Below are 19,879 nucleotides of genomic sequence, written 5' to 3'. Positions count from 1 at the left end.
ATTTTTGGAATTCTTCCTTCCCTCCAAGGTCACTACTCTATAGTCATACCTCATAGGATGGGTAAATCAAGGCAGATTTTTTGAAAACTATAATACCCACTGGGAAATTAGTATTCTTTGTGTTATATAAAGATTTTCTTTGGAATTAACAGAAATGACCACTAGATGCCACTGCTGTTGGTGGTGGTTTTTATTTTAAGGTTAAAAAGCAGAATGCAAGAACAGCTCAGAAACAAAATCAATTTTTATGTCATAATGAACACCAGAACAGAAATTGTTGGATTATGTTAATAAAGAGCCAAAACCCAGAAGTTCACTACACAGAAGTTTATTGTGAAAGTAAATTAAACATACAAACACACAATATGGCTAATGGTGGCAAAAGCAATCTGGTAGCTTAAGGCAAGTTTTAATGAGGATGAATTTAGAAAAGATGATGCAATGATGTAATTTTGTTTAAATATAGATTATGGAAAAATATCAAATTGTACCAATAACTTAAAAAAAAGCAGTTTTCAAAGCCTGCACTTTTGGAGAAAAAGGGCTCATGATCTTAATGCCAGCATTAAGACAGATGGAAGCAGCACAATGCTAAATGACAGTATGTACAGAAGGATGGCAACATGAACATTTAGTAACATTTGATCTTAGTTACTGGTGGACTGAAAGCCCTTAGCTAGAAACAATAGAGAAAAATGTGCCATCATCATGTTATTAGAAAAGAAAAAATTTAAGTGCAGAAGTCAAAAACCAAGGAGCTCTGTGATAAAGTAACCTTAAAACAGCACTGTAAGGACCACTTAAAAGGTGATTCCCTCAGGGGAAATTAGGGCACTGAGTGTGTAAACATGTGAGCTGCACAACACCAAATACCAACCAAATTCATTCATAGTACTTAGTTACACAAGATCAGCATGGTCTTTTATGATGCATTATTGTTTATAACAATTTAAACACACTCCTTTACCATGCATGACTTCAAATATATAACAAATATTTTTATTCTGAGATACAAGATATGTTTATGAATTATAAGACCTATATACAATGAAAGTCACACCTCCCTTATCAGTCAAGTATACATATATGTTTTAAATGCAATAACCTTATTCAGACTTCAGTTCATTTTCTGAATTGACCATGTCAGTTTTTCAAACTCTTTAAAATAATGCCATTCTATTTTGATAAAATACATTTTTGCAAAAATTCAGAAATGTAGTAACATTTAATTATGACCAAAAATGACCATGAAAAATATTTGTAAGGAGGTACCACATGACTTAGCACTTTTTTCCAGTCTTGTATTAAAAAAAAAAAAAAAGTTGCAATCAATTTGATAGTGAGCCTATTTCAAAAATATTCTTATACTAATTCATCTCAAAAGGTTCTATTAATAGTCCTTTTGGAAAATACCATATATATAACCTGTGAATTTTTTTCCAGAATAATTAATGGAAGAAAATGTATCCTCTGCACAGATGTACATTTTCTCTCTAAGACTAATCTTTCATCACCTAGAATTGTTTTTACAAAAGCATGCATTATAAAATACACATAAAAGCAGCTATCTTAAACATGATTTTAATACAACATTACCTTTGTAGCTGATTCATCACTGTCTCCAGTTTAATATGCTGTTACATACATGAAGAAGCTCCAGTATCCCTTTTCTGATTGACTTTAAAAAAAAAAATCCCTGAATAAAACAGAAGCCAGCCTGTGACTTCTTTAGGCATTTCAGTAGAATATTATCATATATGGAGAATATCTCCACACAAACTCATGAATACAGAACAGAATCTAAAACAGATCTGGGGCAGACCAGAGTTAATACCAATTAAAATTTATGTTAAGGAAAGAAAAGGAACTGATTATCAACATTTAAAAGGATACTGCAACTTTAACAACTGTAAACTTTGTGTTAGAAGGTGTGGCAGACAGCTCTATGCTACTAGGTTTTTAGCTTGTAAATAATGCAAACCATCAGCAGTTTTAAAATGCCATAGACTATAAAAACACAGAAGGAAACAGGGGAAACAAAACAAAAAAACCAAGAACATTTATCTAAAATGAAGCTGTATAACCAACACATCTAAAATAAAAAAAAAAAAATAGAGCAACTGATTAGGGGAAAAAACCCTCTGATAAAAATTTTAATTTCTTGACCTGTTCTAAAATGACATGAACTTTTAAATTAAAATGGTGGAAAAAAAGAGCTTTACAAGTGGATAGTTTCAACTCACTAAAATAATGTCAACAAGGTAAGCTTGCATAGAAGAAAATTTCAAATAATTACTGGCTACATGCATACAAAATTAGAAATGCAGGTATTGTATCATAGTGCAAAACCATGGCAGTTGTGATGTCTTGTTACTGCCTAAGGTTGAGAAATAGACCGTAGTACCTCCAGTTATCACAGTTTCTGGTCAATTATTTCTGCCGACTAGAAATGAATATGTAAAGACGGGGCGGGGGGCACATCTTTTGTGCCACTAATTAGCGAAGTTTGAGGTCATCACCACCACCTAAACTGGATCCAGGACTAGGGTCTTGTTGTCTTCTTGCCTGCAATGACAAAATCATAATTTAGGGTTAAAACGTGTTTTGAAAATCAAAGTGCTAATAAATAAATGTTACAGTAGCACATAAGAAAAGTTTGCAACTAAAAAAATTTTCAGCCAGTATCTCCACATGTAAGAAGAAAAAGAACAATTTAGATTATGTATGAAATATTTTGTTAAAGTTTCCTTAAAATCCAAGAATAAAAAATCTCATTATATTCAAAAGAGCATTATCAAAATATGTACTGTGGATAAAAGAGCAACAAACCTACATTTATAGCTTTGTGAATAAAGGGTTTAACTTGAACACATGATCCAATCACCTTAGAAGCAAACTTTCCCATTTTCCCTTTTAATACTAGCTGACATTTTACACACTACTATATATAAAATAGGTAACAAACAAGAACCTACCGTATAGCACAGGGAACTATACTCAGTATTTTGTAATAACCTATAAGGGAAAAGTATACATATCTATCTATCTATCTATCTATATCTATCTATCTATCTATATATCTGAATCACTGTGCTGCACACCTGGTATTAACACATTGTAAATCAACTATACTTCTGCATGTACTTGTCCAGTTTTCCCAGCACCATTTATTGAAGAGGCTGTCTTGTCTCCATTGTATATTCTTGCCTCCTCTGTCATAGATAGGTGACCACAGGTGGGTGGGTTTACCTCTGGGCTTTCTTACCTGTACCATTGATCTATATTTCTGTTTTTGTGCCAGTACCATATATTGTCTTGATTACTGCAGCTTTGTGGTATAGTCTGAAGCCAGGGAGCCTGATTCCTCCAGCTCCATTTTTCTTTCTCAAGATTGCTTTGGCTATTTGGGGTCTTTTGTGTTTCCATATAAATTGTATAATTTTTTTGTTCTAATTCTGTGGAAAATGCCATTGGTAATTTGATAGGGATTGCACTGAACCTGTAGATTGCTTTGGGTAGTAGAGTCATTTTCACAATGTTGATTCTTCCAATCCAGGAGCATGGTATATTTCTCCACCTGTTTATATCATCTTTGATTTCTTCATCAGTGTTTTATAGTTTTCTGAGTACAGGTCTTTTGCCTTCTCAGGTAGGTTTATTCCTAGGTATTTTATTCTTTTCGTTGTGATGGTAAATGGGATTGTTTCCTTAATTTCTCTTTCTGATCTTATGTTATTAGTGTATAGGAATGCCAGAGATTTCTGTGCATTAATTTTGTATCCTGCAACCTTACCAAATTCATTGATTAGTTCTAGTAGTTTTCTGGTGGCATCTTTAGGATTTTCTATGTATAGTATCATGTCATTAGCAAACAGTGACAGTTTTATTTCCTCTTCTCCAATTTGTATTCCTTTTATTTCTTTTTCTTCTCTGATTGCTGTGGCTAGGACTTCCAATACTACGTTGAATAATAGTGGTGAGAGTGGATATCCTTGTCTTGTTCCTGATTTTAGAGGAAAAGCTTTCAGTTTTTCACCAGTGAGAATGATGTTTGCTGTGGGTTTGTCATCTACGGCCTGTATTATGTTGAGGTACGTTCCCTCTATGCCCACTTTCTGGAGAGTTTTTATCATAAATAGGTGTTGAATTTTGTCAAAAGCTTTTTCTGCATCTATTGAGATGATCATATGGTTTTTATTCTTCAATTTGTTAATATGGTGTATCACATTGATTGTTTTGTGTATATTGAAGAATCCTTGCATCCCTGGGATAAATCCCACTTGATCATGTTGTATGATCTTTTTAATGTGTTGTTGGATTCTGTTTGCTAGTATTTTGAGGAAATTAGAACACTCCCTAACACCATACACAAAAATAAACTCAAAATGGATTAAAGTCCTAAATGTAAGGCCAGACACTAAAACTCTTAGAGGAAAACATAGGAAAAAACATCCTTTGACATAAATCACAGCAAGATCTTTTATGACCCACTGCCTAGTGTAATGAAAATAAAAACAAAAATAAGTGAATGGGACCTAATTAAACTTAAAAGCTTTTGAACAGCAAAGGAAACCATAAACAAGACAAAAGACAATCCACAGAATGGGAGAAAATATTTGCAAACGAATCAATGAACAAAGGATTAATCTCCAAAATATATAAACAGCTCATGCATCTCAGTATCAAAAAAACAAACAACCCAATCAAAAAATGGGCAGAAGACCTAAATAGACATTTCAGCAAAGAAGACATACAGATGGCCAAGAAACAATGAAAAGATGCTCACCAGCACTAATTATTAGAGAAATGCAAATCAAAACTACAATGAGGTATCACCTCACACCAGTCAGAATGGCCATCATCAGAAAATCTACAAACAATAAATGCTAGAGAGGTTGCAGAGAAAAGGGAACCCTCTTGCACTGTTGGTGGGAATGTAAATTGATACAGCCACTGTGGAGAACAGTATGTTGGTTCCTTAAAAAGCTTAAAATAGAATTACCATATGACCCAGCAATCCCACTACTGGGCATATACCCAGAGAAAACCATAATTCAAAAAGACACATATAGGGCTTCCCTGGTGGCGCAGTGGTTAAGAATCTGCCTGCCCATGCAGGGGACATGGGTTCGAGCCCTGGTCTGGGAAGATCCCACATGCTGTGTAGCAACTAAGCCCATGCACCACAACTACTGAGCTTGTGCTCTAGAGCCCGCGGGCCACAACTACTGAGCTCGCGTGCCACAACTACTGAAGCCCGCACGCCTAGAGCCTGTGCTCTGCAACAAGAGAAGCCACCGCAATGAGAAGCCCGCATACCGCAACAAAGAGTAGCCCTTGCTCGCCACACTAGAGAAAGCCTGCGTGAGCAACCAAGACCCAACACAGCCAAAAAAAAAAAAAGACACATATACCCCGATGTTCATTGCAGCACTATTTATAATAGCCAGGACATGGAAACAAACTAAATGTCCACCAACAGATGAATGGATAAAGAAGATGTGGTACATATATACAATGGAATATTACTCAGCCATAAAAAGAAATGAAATTGGGTCATTTGTAGAGATGTGGATGGACATAGGGTCTGTCATACAGAGTGAAGCAAGACAGAAAGAGAAAAACAAATATCATATATTAATGCATATATGTGGAATCTAGAAAAATGGTACAGATGAACCTATTTGCAGGGTAGGAATAGAGAGGAAGATGTAGAGAACGGACGTGTGGACACAGGGTGGGAAGGGGAGAGTGGGATGAATTGGGAGATTAGGTTTGACATAAATACACTACCAGGTGTAAAACAGATAGCTGCTGGGAACCTGCTGTATAGCACAGGGAGCTCAGCTTGGTGCTCTGTGATGGCCTAGTTGGGTGGCATGGTGGGAGGAAAGGAGGTACAGGAGGGAGGGGATGTGTGTATGCACATGGTTGATTCACTTTGCTGTGCAGCAGAAATTAATGCAACGTTGTAAAGCAATTATACTCCAATAAAAAAAAATTATTGTGAGACAACCAGAAAAAAAAAGTTAACAAAGGAATTCCAATACCAGATTAGGAAACTGATAGTTACCAAATGTTATTTTTTCTAATAAACAAGTTGTATTTTATATTAAGACATTTAAAAAATAAATTTAACACCAATAATAGCAAAAAAAATCAACTATACTTCAATAAAATATATATAAATGAATAAATAAAATTAAAAAAATAGCTGACATTTATTGTGCACCAACTATATGCTGGGCACTGTTCTAAGCAATTTCCATGGACGAACCAATTTAATCCCTGCCAACTACCTATAACATAGGTGCTATTGTTTATCCATTTTACAGATAAAGAAACTGAGTCACACAGAAGTATATGGCCTATAAATTATGTGACTGAAAAATGTAATACTAAATTTCATGTCTCAATGAATTCCATCTCTGCCAACTGGATTTTAACTAGGAATCTCTATCTCAAGAAATAAAATTCAGAATTACTATGGATAAAGTATTGTCTCAAAAGCAAAAACGGAAGTATATTAGAATCTTTGGTGCACTTATATATTCAGAAGTATCTTTACAACAATACTTAACAATTAAGAGGCTTGACAATCATAAACATTGAGGATTTCAAGTTTCACTGTAGAATAAACATTTCTGTTTAAACGATGGCAAATTACTTAATAGAGAACATCTAAGAACAAACATACTGTGCATGACACTCTCTACTAATATAAAGTTTTAAAAGAACATAGTGCCCCCCTTTGATCCACACATAATATTTACTTTCAGTCTCTTTCACAAATTCCAATGCATCTTTCTTCTATAAGTGTTCTCTAGTGACTACAAATGTCAGTCAAGCACAAACATCTGTTTGTATACAGAATCTAGTTCCCTCAGCAACAGTTTTCCTATGTTAGATAAAGGCTACTCCATTTTACCAGTTATTATTTAGGGCAAAAACCCCTTAGCATCTCTCACACCCAACAGCAAATTCTGACATCTCTACATTTAAATATGTCCTGAATCTGACCACTTCTGACTGACTCTACCACCCCTAGTCCAAGCCACCATCATCTTTCATGTGGATCTTGTTTTAGCCACCTCTGTTATATGCCAGCAACTGGGACTAACTGCAATTACCTGTGCAATCCTTAGCTAAATGGAATTATGTATTATTATCACCAATTGATTGTCCATTATCTGTCAGTTTTTGGAAACAAATTTAACCAAAAATAGAAATGTTCTGATTTCAATGGTTAAGATCTAAAACAATTAGAGAAAGAGCATCCTTGACCTTCAAAGAAACAGCTTAACAAGTCACACCTGTACTGTAAAATCATGTTTAGTCAGAAGCTCCAGTTATATCATCATTTCTCAAGACGGTTAATGTTGTTTAGACAGAAATGACACAGCTTTATTAACTTTCAAACAAATCATATAAAACCCAACACTAACTTCCGTGGTCTTTCTTATAAACTGTGATATATTTCTCTAGCAAATCTTAACTATTTATTAGCAGACTGCATGCTGACTAAATTTTAGCACATTCCTTTCATTTAACTAGTCAGGTTAATGTTATGCTGCATGGGTACAGACTGAAAGAGCTATGGAATGCATATGCATTAGGAAAACAATTTATGTTCCATACAGAATCAATGTTAAATGTAATGTAAGGACTGATCAATTCTGCAAAAGTAGAGATGGTGATATAAGCATCTGGTTTCAGTCAATGAAGGTTAGAAAGGGGCTGAGCAATGAAGAAACACTGAGAAAAATCAATCCTAATTATACATTTATAAATTACTACTAACCTACCAGTAATACTTTGTGAAAAGAATATTTCAGCTTTTGTCTTGGGATAAGAGTAATATTCAAATTTTAATAATGGGATGACTCCAAATAAGTGACAAAAAAACAGTCATCAGCAGGAGTTCTCCCTACTGGTCAGGGCTGTGCAGAGGTTGCCATGGGTTTATTTGTTTAAAATATATTTTTGGTAAAAGCATGGAAAGAAAAGTTGTTTTGCTATTTACTTGTGTTTTTCATTTCTATTTACATTGTAAAGAAGGAATGAGGAAGATGTAAACGAAGACACTATGAAGGAGAATCAAAGATTAAAAAAAATAAGGGAAGTCTGAAAGAGTATGAATGAGAACAGAAGAGGGAAGAATGAGAGAGCTGGGAGACTGGGAGGAAATTTAATGCTAGAGAGGAAGATGTATGGGCTGTCATATGAAGGAGACAAATACAGAAACATTTAGGTTAATGAAATAGCTTCCACAGGACTGGAATTCAACAACTGGATACGCTGCCTTGGGAAGCAGTGCTTTCTACTGTAGCAGTTTTCTAATGGAGGTTGGATGTTTCAGAATGAATTCTATGAGTCACAAACTAGACTAGATGATGGCAAAGAAACTCTCTGAACTTGGTTATTCTAAAAACATAAAGTCCATAATTTCTAGTTTCCTTCTCCCCAGTCAATCCACATAGGTCCTTGATTTTAACTTTTTATTAACAGTTATTTCAGAATAGGGTTTTAATATAAAGGAGACACCCATGAGCCTGTTCAGAATACAAATCTGTTTTTAATATTTATAAGTATTAAAATCTAGAAATTTGGGCTTCCCTGGTGGCGCAGTGGTTGGGAGTCAGCCTGCCGGTGCAGGGGGCACGGGTTTGTGCCCCGGTCCGGGAGGATCCCACATGCCGCGGAGCGGCTGGGTCGGTGGGCCATGGCCACTGGGCCTGCGCGTCCGGAGCCTGTGCTCCGCAGCAGGAGAGGCCGCAGTGGTGAGAGGCCTGCGAACTGCAAAAAAAAAAAAAAAATCTATAAAATTTACTACAGACCCCTCACTACCAGTCACTCCTATTTTCTTTCTTTCAGTATACCATCACCCAGAAACACGGCAAATCCAGTTTCTAGATGGCAGTCATAGGATGTGTTCGAAATGAAGAGACAAAGAATATTCACCGAATACTGGAGCTTTCCCTACTGGTCTGGGCTGTGCAGAAGTAGCCAAGAGCAGGGCTACCCAAATGAAAATGAATAAAACCTGGTTGATTTCCATTCTTTTATTATCAAGATCATCAAACTGCAGAAAACTCTTCATGAGAAAATGCCCTAATAACTAAAAATAGATCCAATTTATTGAGTGTATACTATATCCAGATAATGTGCAAATCACTTTATGTTTGACACTTGGCTAAAAGTCAGAACATGGCATGACAGAATTTTAGAGCAGCATAGTACTTTATAGAGATCTAGTTCAACTCTCACATTACAGATGATAGGCCCGAGACCAAGAATGTTAAATGATTCCTCCAAGGTGTCAGAGTTAGGTGGTGGCAGTGAGAACACAAACTCACAACTCTAAAAAGACGAACCTTTAACTTCCAATTAGCATTAATGTCAGCCTCCTAATCACTGATATTTCTCCTGACTGCTAAGGCTGGAAGAGACACAAAGTAGAAATTTTAAGTCCTAATATGAGAGAAAGGAATGCAATTTCTCCAAACTCATTAAAAATGTAAAAACAAGGTGAGCAGACAATCATAAACACCTGTCAGATAAGTAGACTGCAAGAGCTCGTCTAACAGGCACATCAAAAAATACAGTTCGGGGGCTTCCCTGGTGGCGCAGTGGTTGGGAGTCCGCCTGCCGATGCAGGGGACGCGGGTTTGTGCCCCGGTCCGGAGAATCCTACGTGCCGCGGAGCGGCTGGGCCCATGGGCCATGGCCGCTGGGCCTGCACGTCTGGAGCCTATGCTCCGCAGCGGGAGAGGCCCGCGTACCGCAGGGGAAAAAAAAAAAATACAGTTCTTACAAAGTATACAACTTCAGGAAAACTTTAAATATAAGGTGGCATTTTAAAATAAAAGAGATAGTGGAAATAACTGACATCTCCCGGCTTGGATTAGGGTGGCTCTACCAAGTTAGCAATGTGAGCTTATACAAGCCTCTTATCCTCTTCCAGCCTCAGTTCCTCAAAATTGAGATACATCTTATAAGAGCATTTAAGAATCAAGTGTAAAACAAATATTGCAGCATATACTGCCTGGCACATAGTAAGCATTCATGCTGTTGCTATCACAACAAAGCTGCTCCTAACTTCCCAATTTATCTGTATGAACTTCTCAAATGTTAAAAAAATCTGCATCCTGCAGATAAGAGTAACTTTTACAGGCTAAAATAAAGTTAAAACAAAATAAATTTTAATAAAACCTACATCTCTTATGATAGAGACCAAACCAAGACCCTGTTTTTCTCTTAGTATGGGAGCAGCAGAGCTAGAATCCTTGTCCTCGTTAATCCTCTTCCAATTCTCATTCTTTTTTGTTTTGTTTTGTTTTAAAATTTTATATTTTAATAGGATTTTCTTTTTTATAAATTTATTTATTTATTTATTTTTAGCTGAGTTGGGTCTTCATTGCTCCGCACGGGCTTTCTCTAGTTGTGGAGAGCAGGGGCTACTCTTCGTTGGGGTGCGTGGGCTTCTCATTGTGGTGGCTTCTCTTGTTGCAGAGCAAGGGCTCTAGGTGCACAGGCTTCAGTAGTTGTGGCATGTGGGCTCAAGAGTTATAGCACACGGGCTTAGCTGCTCCGCGGCATGTGGGATCTTCCCGGACCAGGGCTCGAACCCATGTCCCCTGCATTGGCAGGAGGATTCTTAACCACTGCACCACCAGGGAAGCCCTCTCATTCTTTTTTTTTTTTCGATTCTCATTCTTAGTCTGAGTTCATATTCTCGGTTCACTTTCATCTACTGCCTATACCTAAAACACACCTCAGGAAGGCCCAGAAGAGACAGACATTTATGTTCATTTGTCCTTACATAAAAATAAGTGTTGGTAGAGTTAAGTGATATGAAAACTGAAGTCTGTGGGAATTTAAATAAATAGAGGCTGTGATTCTTTTTCTTGGACCACACAGAATCGAAGGCTCCAAAAACATACAAAACACAAATATAAAAACCGCAGTCTTTCGCTTGTTTTTATTTCCAAATAGTCTCCACATAAAATTCTCATATGATTTACTGAACTTTACTTTTAAAACTGCCTATAGCAGAATAAGCAATAATTATTACCCATTCTCTGACATTAAAGATAACAATTTATTTGCTAACGCTTTTATAACCCAATCAAATGAAAGCATTTTCTAGGTAATGACAGAGAGAAAATCTCTTTCAGCACCCTGTCACCTTGCAGCTGAATTAAGAGCCAACAGTACTGTACCACAGTTTTAGGTTAAGAGGCCAATGAAGCTGAAGGCAGTCCCTAGACACACCAAGAGTGTGTAGGAGCTGCTATAAAACAGATGACAGAGGTATCTTTCCAACTTATTTATGACAAAAGCACTCAGTCTGTACCTTATTAGCCTCAATCTTCCTTCACAAAATCCCAAAGTAAGGTACTGGAATTACAGTTATAGAGATGTGTAACCTGAAGGACTGCCATGGATAACAGGTCAACAGTTTTAAATAATGGTAAGATTCTCAGGTAAAAAGGCACTGGGCCACTTCTATGTGGCAACAGATATCAATGGGCAGGCAGGCACTTTACAGAAGAAATGTCTGTGATTTTTTTTTTTAAAGTCTACTTTTTATTAAAGTACAGAAGAGTGTACAAATCATATATATGAGTGATGAATTTTCAGGAAGTGAACACACCCATGTAACTAGCCTCCAGATCAAGAAATATAATATCACCAAATGTGGGAAGTTCCCTCTTTGTACCCCCTCCTTGTCACTACCCAACCCCAAGAGAAGCCAGAAAAGTTCAAGATCCTTTACTATTGTTAAAAAACAAAGAAAGAAAGAAACAAACACCAGGATATAAAATAGCTTGGCAACATATCTTTGACTTTCAGAGTCTACAGTTAGGATATGCCTGCCTTTATTGCCACTCCAGATATGTTGTGAGCCAAGGTGCATAGAGAGGATGAAGGAACTAGCTTCCAATGAGTTCCATTTTAAATGTCAGATACTGAGTCAGGCAGCACCCTGGGAGGTAGGGTGTTAGCTCCACTTTACAGATGAGGGTCAAGAGGATAAGCAACTTTCCCAATGTCACATGGCAACAAGTAGAGCTAGGACTCAAAACCAGGGCAATTTATTAGCAGCCTCATCCTCATCTACTACCTCAAAGGTTCTCAAGTTACATTCTGCCAGTTACTGGGTTCCCTGGACACATTCCAGGGACTCTAGAGGGGGACCAGAATAATCCCTACCCCTGCTTCACCCAGAGCAGCGCCCCTTTAAGCTATTTTATACATTAAGGTTCTGTATAAATTTCAAACGAAGACAGGATTTCACATTTTTAAAAACTGCCTATACGTCAGAGAAAACAGATAGCAAGTTCTAGAATCTTCTGTTTTCATCATTCTGTGTTAACACTAGCAACAATTTTTCTCTTCTTGATAGGTAACAGATGCACATGATACAAAATTCAAAAGGTATAAAAGATAAACAATGAAAAGTAATCACTCAAGGAGTTTTAGAACTGATTTCAGGTTAAAAGACACTGGGGAAAACCAAAACCACTTGGAGTTCTGCTTCCCACTGTGAGTAACCTTAATCAGATACACATATTAAATGTTCATGAGCACCACTGTTACACAAGTTTAGCATGTCAGGGCTAGAGGCCTCAGAGGTTATCCAAACAGGGGTAGGACATCCGTAAGCCTCTGTGCTGCCAGGATCTTAAGCCTCCAAGGACCACTTACTGGGTTACTGCCACCCAAGAGTTACCACTGCTCCTTGGCCCTTGTCTAGTCAGTCATCAGGACCACCCAGTAGAACCATTATTATTCTTTTCTTCCTCAGTTTTTTCTTTTCCAGGCAAAATGGTTACTAACTTCTTCTGGTTCTGGCAGATTTTATTTTTCAACTTAATCATCTTTATGGGTGATGTGGAAATTCTTTTCCCAGTGCTGGGCTGTATTTGTGGAGAACTTCTGCTTAGGAAGATGGTTTAAGTCTTCACCCTCCCTTTCATTAACCAACTATTTGAAAAGACATCAAGTCAATTAATTTTCTCAGAGTCTCAGTTTCTTCAAATGTAATAAGAATTTTACCCAGGTGAGTGTAAGAAAACCATTTTTTATAAAATTGTTATTTTTAAAAAACAAAATTAAAAACAAACAAATAAAAACAATGTTCAATTATATTTTGTAAGACCCCTTTATAGATGTTTGAATTACACGGGGAAAAAATGCAACATTTTCCCCCAATGTTCTCCTTTTAGGAAAAAGGAGGTAAACTACAAGAAATAAGCTGACATTAGGAATCTGTCATGATTTTTTTTTTTAAAGAGAAGCAAAATACACATGCACAAAGTGCCAAAAGACATGCATACCCAAAACTCCCCTAAGAGACTGCCAGTGCAAGCTCTGGGGTCAGATTCCAGCCCAATTTTCCAGATAACAGTTCTCTATGAGAACTTTTAAAATTACTGCCATAAGGGACTATGGATCTTAAATCATTGATGAAAATCTAACCATTTTCTCTATGCTCTAGGTCATAATGCAGGAAAAGTGCCCTGAAACACTTTAGAGAACTAAAACAATGTTCTTGTTAGCCAGATAATTCAATTAACTTGAACCAGCACTGTGGTAGAGCTTTTAGTGTTAAAGTACTTTAGAGCTATTATTTACTGAAGGCATACACATATCAAGCACCATACTAAGTGCCGTATAAGCACTTTCCCATTTAATTCTCACAACAATTTCTATGAGAAAACGCACTTAAGAGAGGTTAGCAATTAATGCACCAGGAGTCTCAACTACGCCTGACTACAAAGCCCATGTGCTCAATCACTGACACAAAACTCACTAGAAACAATCTATCTGAGCAACAAATTATCTGACACCTTTATCAACAGACTATATTTTTGTTCATACACAAATACAAACATATGCACATATAAACTCACACACCAAAATGTTTTTCTTCAAGTAACATTATTTATAATAATCAAATTAACATTTTAGAGAAGACAATTCTTAGCCTCAACTAATCTATAATTTTATTTAAAGCAAATCATATTAAAAAAACTCCTAATTGTTCCATTAATTGTCAAATAGTTATTCTTCAAATATAATGTAGCTGAACAGCACTTTTTATAAAACAATTCTTATATTCATTTAAAGCCATGTTAGCTTGCTTTAGAAAGATTGACCAATCATGTTCTCTGACGTGACAAGATCTCTTTTTCCTTTACTTCTTTGCATACACTGTTCCTTCTGTCCAGAATGCTTTCCCCAGCTTGTGTAGCTGGCAAACTCACATTCTTCCTTCAAATCCCTGCAAGTATATTCTCCTGTGAATCCCCCAGGCAGAGGCAGATGTAAGTGCTCCTTCCTCTGCACTGCCACTGTTCCCCTTTAAGTACAGGTGCTGCTAAAGCAGACTGCAATTATCTGTTTATACATCTATTTTCCCTCAAGACTAATAGATGTTCAAGGACAGAAACCATGCATTTTCATCTATGTATTTCCCGGTCCCTAATGCAGAATCTAGCACAACACAGTTGGAGTTCATTACTTAATAAATTACCTAGTTAATATAAACCAACAAATTGTAAACATTTAAAAATCTTTCCAGAGACCATTAACATGTATTATTCTACTTTAACGTACAGGCTCTAGTTTTCAGACAGGCAGAGTAGGAGCTATTTTTTGAAGCTCTCCATTTGACAACTAAATGCAATGTACAAAACACTGTGGTGGGTAATGTGGAGGTCAAAAAATCAGGGGCCCCACTTCACTGGTGATCACACTACGGTAGAGTACAGACAACTTTATAATTGTTTTAACATCCTGTTCAATAAGAACAATGATAGAAATGAGAAGTGCTCTGGAAACGACAAAGTAGAAGGGCTAATTATGATTAAGAAGATTGGAGGGCTTCCCTGGTGGCACAGTGGTTGAGAGTCCGCCTGCCGATGCAGGGGACATGGGTTCGTGCCCTGGTCCGGGAAGATCCCACATGCCGCGGAGCGGCTGGGCCAGTGAGACATGCCTGCTGAACCTGCGTGTCCAGAGCCTGTGCTCCGCAATGGGAGAGGCCACAACAGTGAGAGGCCTGCGAACCGCGAAAAAAAAAAAAAAAAATATATATATATATAAAAATATATATGAAATAATACCAATAATATCAGCTGACACCTAGTCAGTGCCACATTCTCTAAAAGTGCTTTCACATGTATTTACTCATTTAATCCTTACAATGACCCTATGAGATAGGCACAATTAGCCCTATTTTATAGATGAGGAAACTCAGGCACAGAAAGGTGAAATAATTTGTCAGAGGTGATAAAGTGCCAGAGCCAGATTCAGATCTTGCCATCTGGCTCTAGAGTCTGGGCTCTTAACCACTGTCTTTGTGCGCGCGCGCGCACACACACACACACACACACACACACACTTTTATATTAATTTAAATAGTGTATGTATAATCTAGTGAATGAAAAAACAACATTTTCTCTACTATGTAACAATGACTTAAAAATTTTTTTTAATGTGGAAAAACTACCGACATAAAAATTACCATCTTAACCACCTTTAAGTGTACAGTTCAGTAGTGTTAAGTAAGCACATTCACACTGTTGTGCAACCTATCTCCAGAACTCTTTTTAATGCCTGGAAATTATTCTATTTCGTTGATAGTCATATAAAATTTAAACACTGGACAAGACTAAATTTGAGTGTTTAAGACTGAAGTAGACATGGATAATAAAACTATAAAAAGACACAAGGAAGGGATTACTATAAAAACTGAGAAAATTATTACTTTTGAAGGGAGGGAAAAGGTCATAATTAGATGTACACATGGAGGGGGCTACTGGGGTAACTGTCACATTTTTATTTATTTTTTTTTACTTGGATGGTTATAAGGGTGTTATTAGCCTTCTAATAATTAAGCTACATATTTTTTGATGTAGATTTGGTGTGTACTTTACCATAAAAAGGTTAAAAGAAAAACAGTCTAGGTTAATTCATTCTTTGAGTAGTTTGAAAATAAATTTTCCTCTAGTGAAGAGACTATACCCATGACTGAAAATTATGTTACAAAATCAAGACAAATATTTATAGAAAAGTGGGAAATAATGTTACTCCCAGAGAGTTTAATAATGTTCTAAAAATATGTATCCTATGATAACGTAAAGTAATTTTTACATATAATCTGAAAGATAATTAAGAAAAAAGAGGTAAGATATTTGGATCAATCAATTAATAGAAAATATACCTTATTATAGTAAATATTTTTTTTGAGGACCAATAAATGAGGAATTCATGTACAACCTTAAAATTAAGACTAACTTTCTTTATAGCAATTACATTTAATAAACACAAAGTCACAGAGTACAACTTTTAAAAAATGAAAGACATTGAACTACTAAACTATTTAAAATCATTATGCACAAACATGACAAATAGAGCCTGAGAGTTTTGGGGAAAGTACTAACCAGTTACTGCCAGCAGCTGTGAAACTCTCACCTCCATTTCCTCCCGATGAGACCTGTCTCTATCTTCAAATTCACGTGTCCTTCTCCGGGCCTCTTCAAAGGCCTGTTGTGCTAATGCATCCTCCTGCTGTCATAAGAATATACGAAATAGATATTTTAATTTTGATTTATAATAAAAAAAAATTGGGGGGTGTCTTATTTTTTGAAAGAAATGAACAGCAGAGTATTTCTCAAACATCAAAGCCATAAAAAAAGTCAGAGCAACTTCTAAAAGAAAACTTCAGTATTTTCATGTTCTATTATAACACCTTGGAAATAGTCATCGTGTTCAGTCATATTCTAACAACTGAAAATGCTCTTCCCTTTCTGTCCTTACCTCATCCTCTTCACCAAAGTAAAATCCTGATCAAGTCAATATTTAAAACATAGAAGTATAAGGAAAAAGAAATTATTAAATACTTCTACAGTGTGGGGATAAGACAGGCGAGGCGCTCTAAGAATGACACTGAAGCCAGAAATATAAAAGAGAATATTAACATAATCGACTGTACAAATGTTAGAAACTTCTAGACAACAAAAAGAAAATTCCAAGGAATATTATCAACAAAAATTTATTTGTAACATATAACATATCTATGCTAATCCTTTCCCAACTAATGGATAAAGATCTGAAGGAAACCCAGATACTTCAAACTTCTTGTGTCTAAAAGGTAACCAATTTAAACTTTCCCTTTACACTTCTTTAGTCTGGATGGTGGCACTACTCACTCATTTTGGTCAAGAACCAGAGCTGCCTTTGACACTTCACTCTCCCCATCTCCATAGAGCCAATCAACCACCAAATCCTATCCATCTGACCTCCTATTTTTTGAATCTTTAGGCTCCTTTTCATTCCTACATTTTCCTAGTTCAGGATCCTAAGATCTTTCACCCAAATTACTGCAAAGTCTCTTCCTGTTTCCATTCTGTCATCCCCCAATCCAAAACACAGCCATCAGAGCGTGCCTTCTAAAGCACAATCTAACCACAATACTCCCCAACTTAAGGCTCCCTCATTGTCTACAGTACAGGATGCTCAAGTGTGTGATTTGCAGTCACGCACTTCTCAACACTAGGATTTTCAATGGCACACTTGAAGAAACTAAAATATCAAAAACAATGCCAAAAAAGTCAATATTCACTGTCCTAGTTTCATTACAGCAAGGGGTGGCCAGGTAACTATGTTCTAGCCAATGATATAGAAGTGTAAGTCAATGAATGGGCCTTCTGAGAAAGTCATTTAGAGACATGTCACCTCTCCTTCTTCCTGGGAACCGATGCAATGACCAGCGATACAGCAACCATCTTGCAAACATAATACTGGGGATGTTGCCACACACTGAGCATAGTACAGCAGGAAAATGAAAAGAGCCACAGCCCCTGATAATATAATTGCCTGAACTGCATATTGTTGATATCTTATTCTGTGTGATAAATCCTTTATTTGGCTCTGTTAGTAGGGTTGTTTGATACTTGCAATTTTCACTGACACAAGGTCTACAACTTAAACAAAAGTGAAAGGTGTGATCAAGTCTCCATTCTTATGTTGCATTTACTAGCTCTGTGACCCAGGGCAAGGTATTTCATTTTCTAAGCCTCAGTAAACTCACATGTAAAATGCACGTAGTAGTAATACTTACGTCTCAAGATTAAATGAGATAACGTATAAAAATGCTTAAGTGCACTACCTGACAACATTCAATAAATGCTATTATTTTATAAGCATTTGTGAACATGTAAAATTTACACGTGACTAAACATTACTATAAATAGCAACTGTATTCTCAAAATGTACTACATAAGCCAGAGGCACCTGCAAAAGAACACTGTTCCCAAATGCCAAGGACTTTCTCTTATTTGATTAGATATCAACCAGGACAGGTCTGCTGTTAACAGGATATCCCTTCTGTCCTGTGCATTCATTCACTTTTTCATTTATTCCACAAATATTCCGTGAGTCTTTATTACGCCCAAGTCACTGTGCTGGGTGCCATGCATACAATGTGTGGGAGCAAATGGTGCTTTCCCTTATAGTTTCTGGTCTAGAGGGGCAGGTGGACAATGAACAAATAATTACAAAAATCAATATATAATTATCAGTGTGACTTAGTAAAGGATTACAAGATGAAATGAGAGCATATAACACAAGATGTAATCTAACTCCCTAAGGAAGTTATTAGCCACTCATGTGTATCTAGCAATGATCATAGATTTTTACCTTATTAAAATTTAAAAAAGTATTATTACTAATATTTGAAGTAAAATAAGCTAAGAGAGATTTGGTAGCTCTCTATTTTCTAATTCCAGCTTCTATCTTGGTCTTTTCTAGTAAGATGTGAAATGTATGTGCAATGAACAGAGTCTGCACTTTAAATGGTTAAATCTGAAAGATGATCAGTGATCCAGTGTTATCCTGATCCTTTCCTGTTGCGAACTTAAGTAACACCTCCCTTTCAAGGACAGCATAAAGGGTACTTACTGATAAAACTATACACTCACCCATAAAGTGTGTGCTCAAATGGACAGGGACAAATAACCCTATCCAGACTCAGGTGGTGGGAGGCTTTCAGCACTCCAGTCCCCACCAGCTACTTGTTATACTAGCCTGTTACTCCACAGTCTATACCACAGTCTGCACAAAGTAGTCAGGTGGGGTCATCATAAAAGGTGGCTGGGTGTTTGTGAAACCCATGTGGTAAATAAAGACCTAGCAGTGCTCTCATAGAGCATATATATACACTATTCTTAACCATTCTTGCTACACTGATTTTGTCTTTATTGTATTGCTAAATTTACAATTTTATTTATTTTACAGTTTGGTAATACTTACCTTTCTGTGCAATGAATTTAAAAAATAGAAGTATATATTTAATGAAAAATTAAGAATCAAATTCGTTTTCAAGAAAGCTGATGATGAATGCATAATTTGTACAAAATAACGACATTTCCTATTCTCTGTGGGGACCAAAATGATATCACTGATCACATGAAAACCAAAAGAAATAAATCTGCTGAAGAAGCATCAACATATACTTCAAAGGCGACAATTTAACATGTGCAGCTGCAAACGGTACATTTAACACCATTCTGTAAAACATAACTTTTTATTTACATCAAACGACTCTTCTAAATTTTCACTCACATTCTCATCAACATACAAAAAGCAAAGCTGTTCATATGTTGGCTTTGCTGACAGAAAAACCCTGCAAAAAGCTAAAGGATACCAATTTTACATCAGTGTCATTAGGTACTTCAAATAGAAAATCTGTTCAACCCAATACGGTTCAATTTTTCTCATCATATTATAGAATCAAAATAGAACTTTTGGAAGGTCATTATATTGAAGGTGAAACATATTTTTGTGACTGCTAATTTAAAAAGTACAA

The 19,879-nt window shown here is 36.3% G+C and overlaps 1 protein-coding gene across 2 annotated transcripts in view; it reads right to left on the bottom strand.

Moving 5' to 3' along the window:
* Nucleotides 1-312: 312 nt before the first annotated feature.
* CBFB (core-binding factor subunit beta) overlaps nucleotides 313-19,879 on the bottom strand; it is a 60,163-nt gene continuing 40,596 nt past the window's right edge. The window contains exons 5-6 of one of the 2 annotated variants that reach the window (XM_030863740.2): nucleotides 16,455-16,581; nucleotides 313-2,565 (exon numbers count right to left, since the gene is read on the bottom strand). In XM_030863740.2, coding sequence (XP_030719600.1) covers nucleotides 2,543-2,565; nucleotides 16,455-16,581 — 150 coding nt within the window. In that variant the 3' untranslated portion in view covers nucleotides 313-2,542. The remainder of the gene's footprint in view (nucleotides 2,566-16,454; nucleotides 16,582-19,879) is intronic. The other variant, XM_030863739.2, reaches the window with a different exon arrangement.

Source organism: Globicephala melas, chromosome 19, assembly GCF_963455315.2.
Source record: "Globicephala melas chromosome 19, mGloMel1.2, whole genome shotgun sequence".
NCBI classification, from domain to species: Eukaryota; Metazoa; Chordata; class Mammalia; order Artiodactyla; family Delphinidae; genus Globicephala; species Globicephala melas.
Note: the sequence above shows the minus strand (reverse complement) of the source record. Positions and strands in the feature narration are given on the sequence as shown.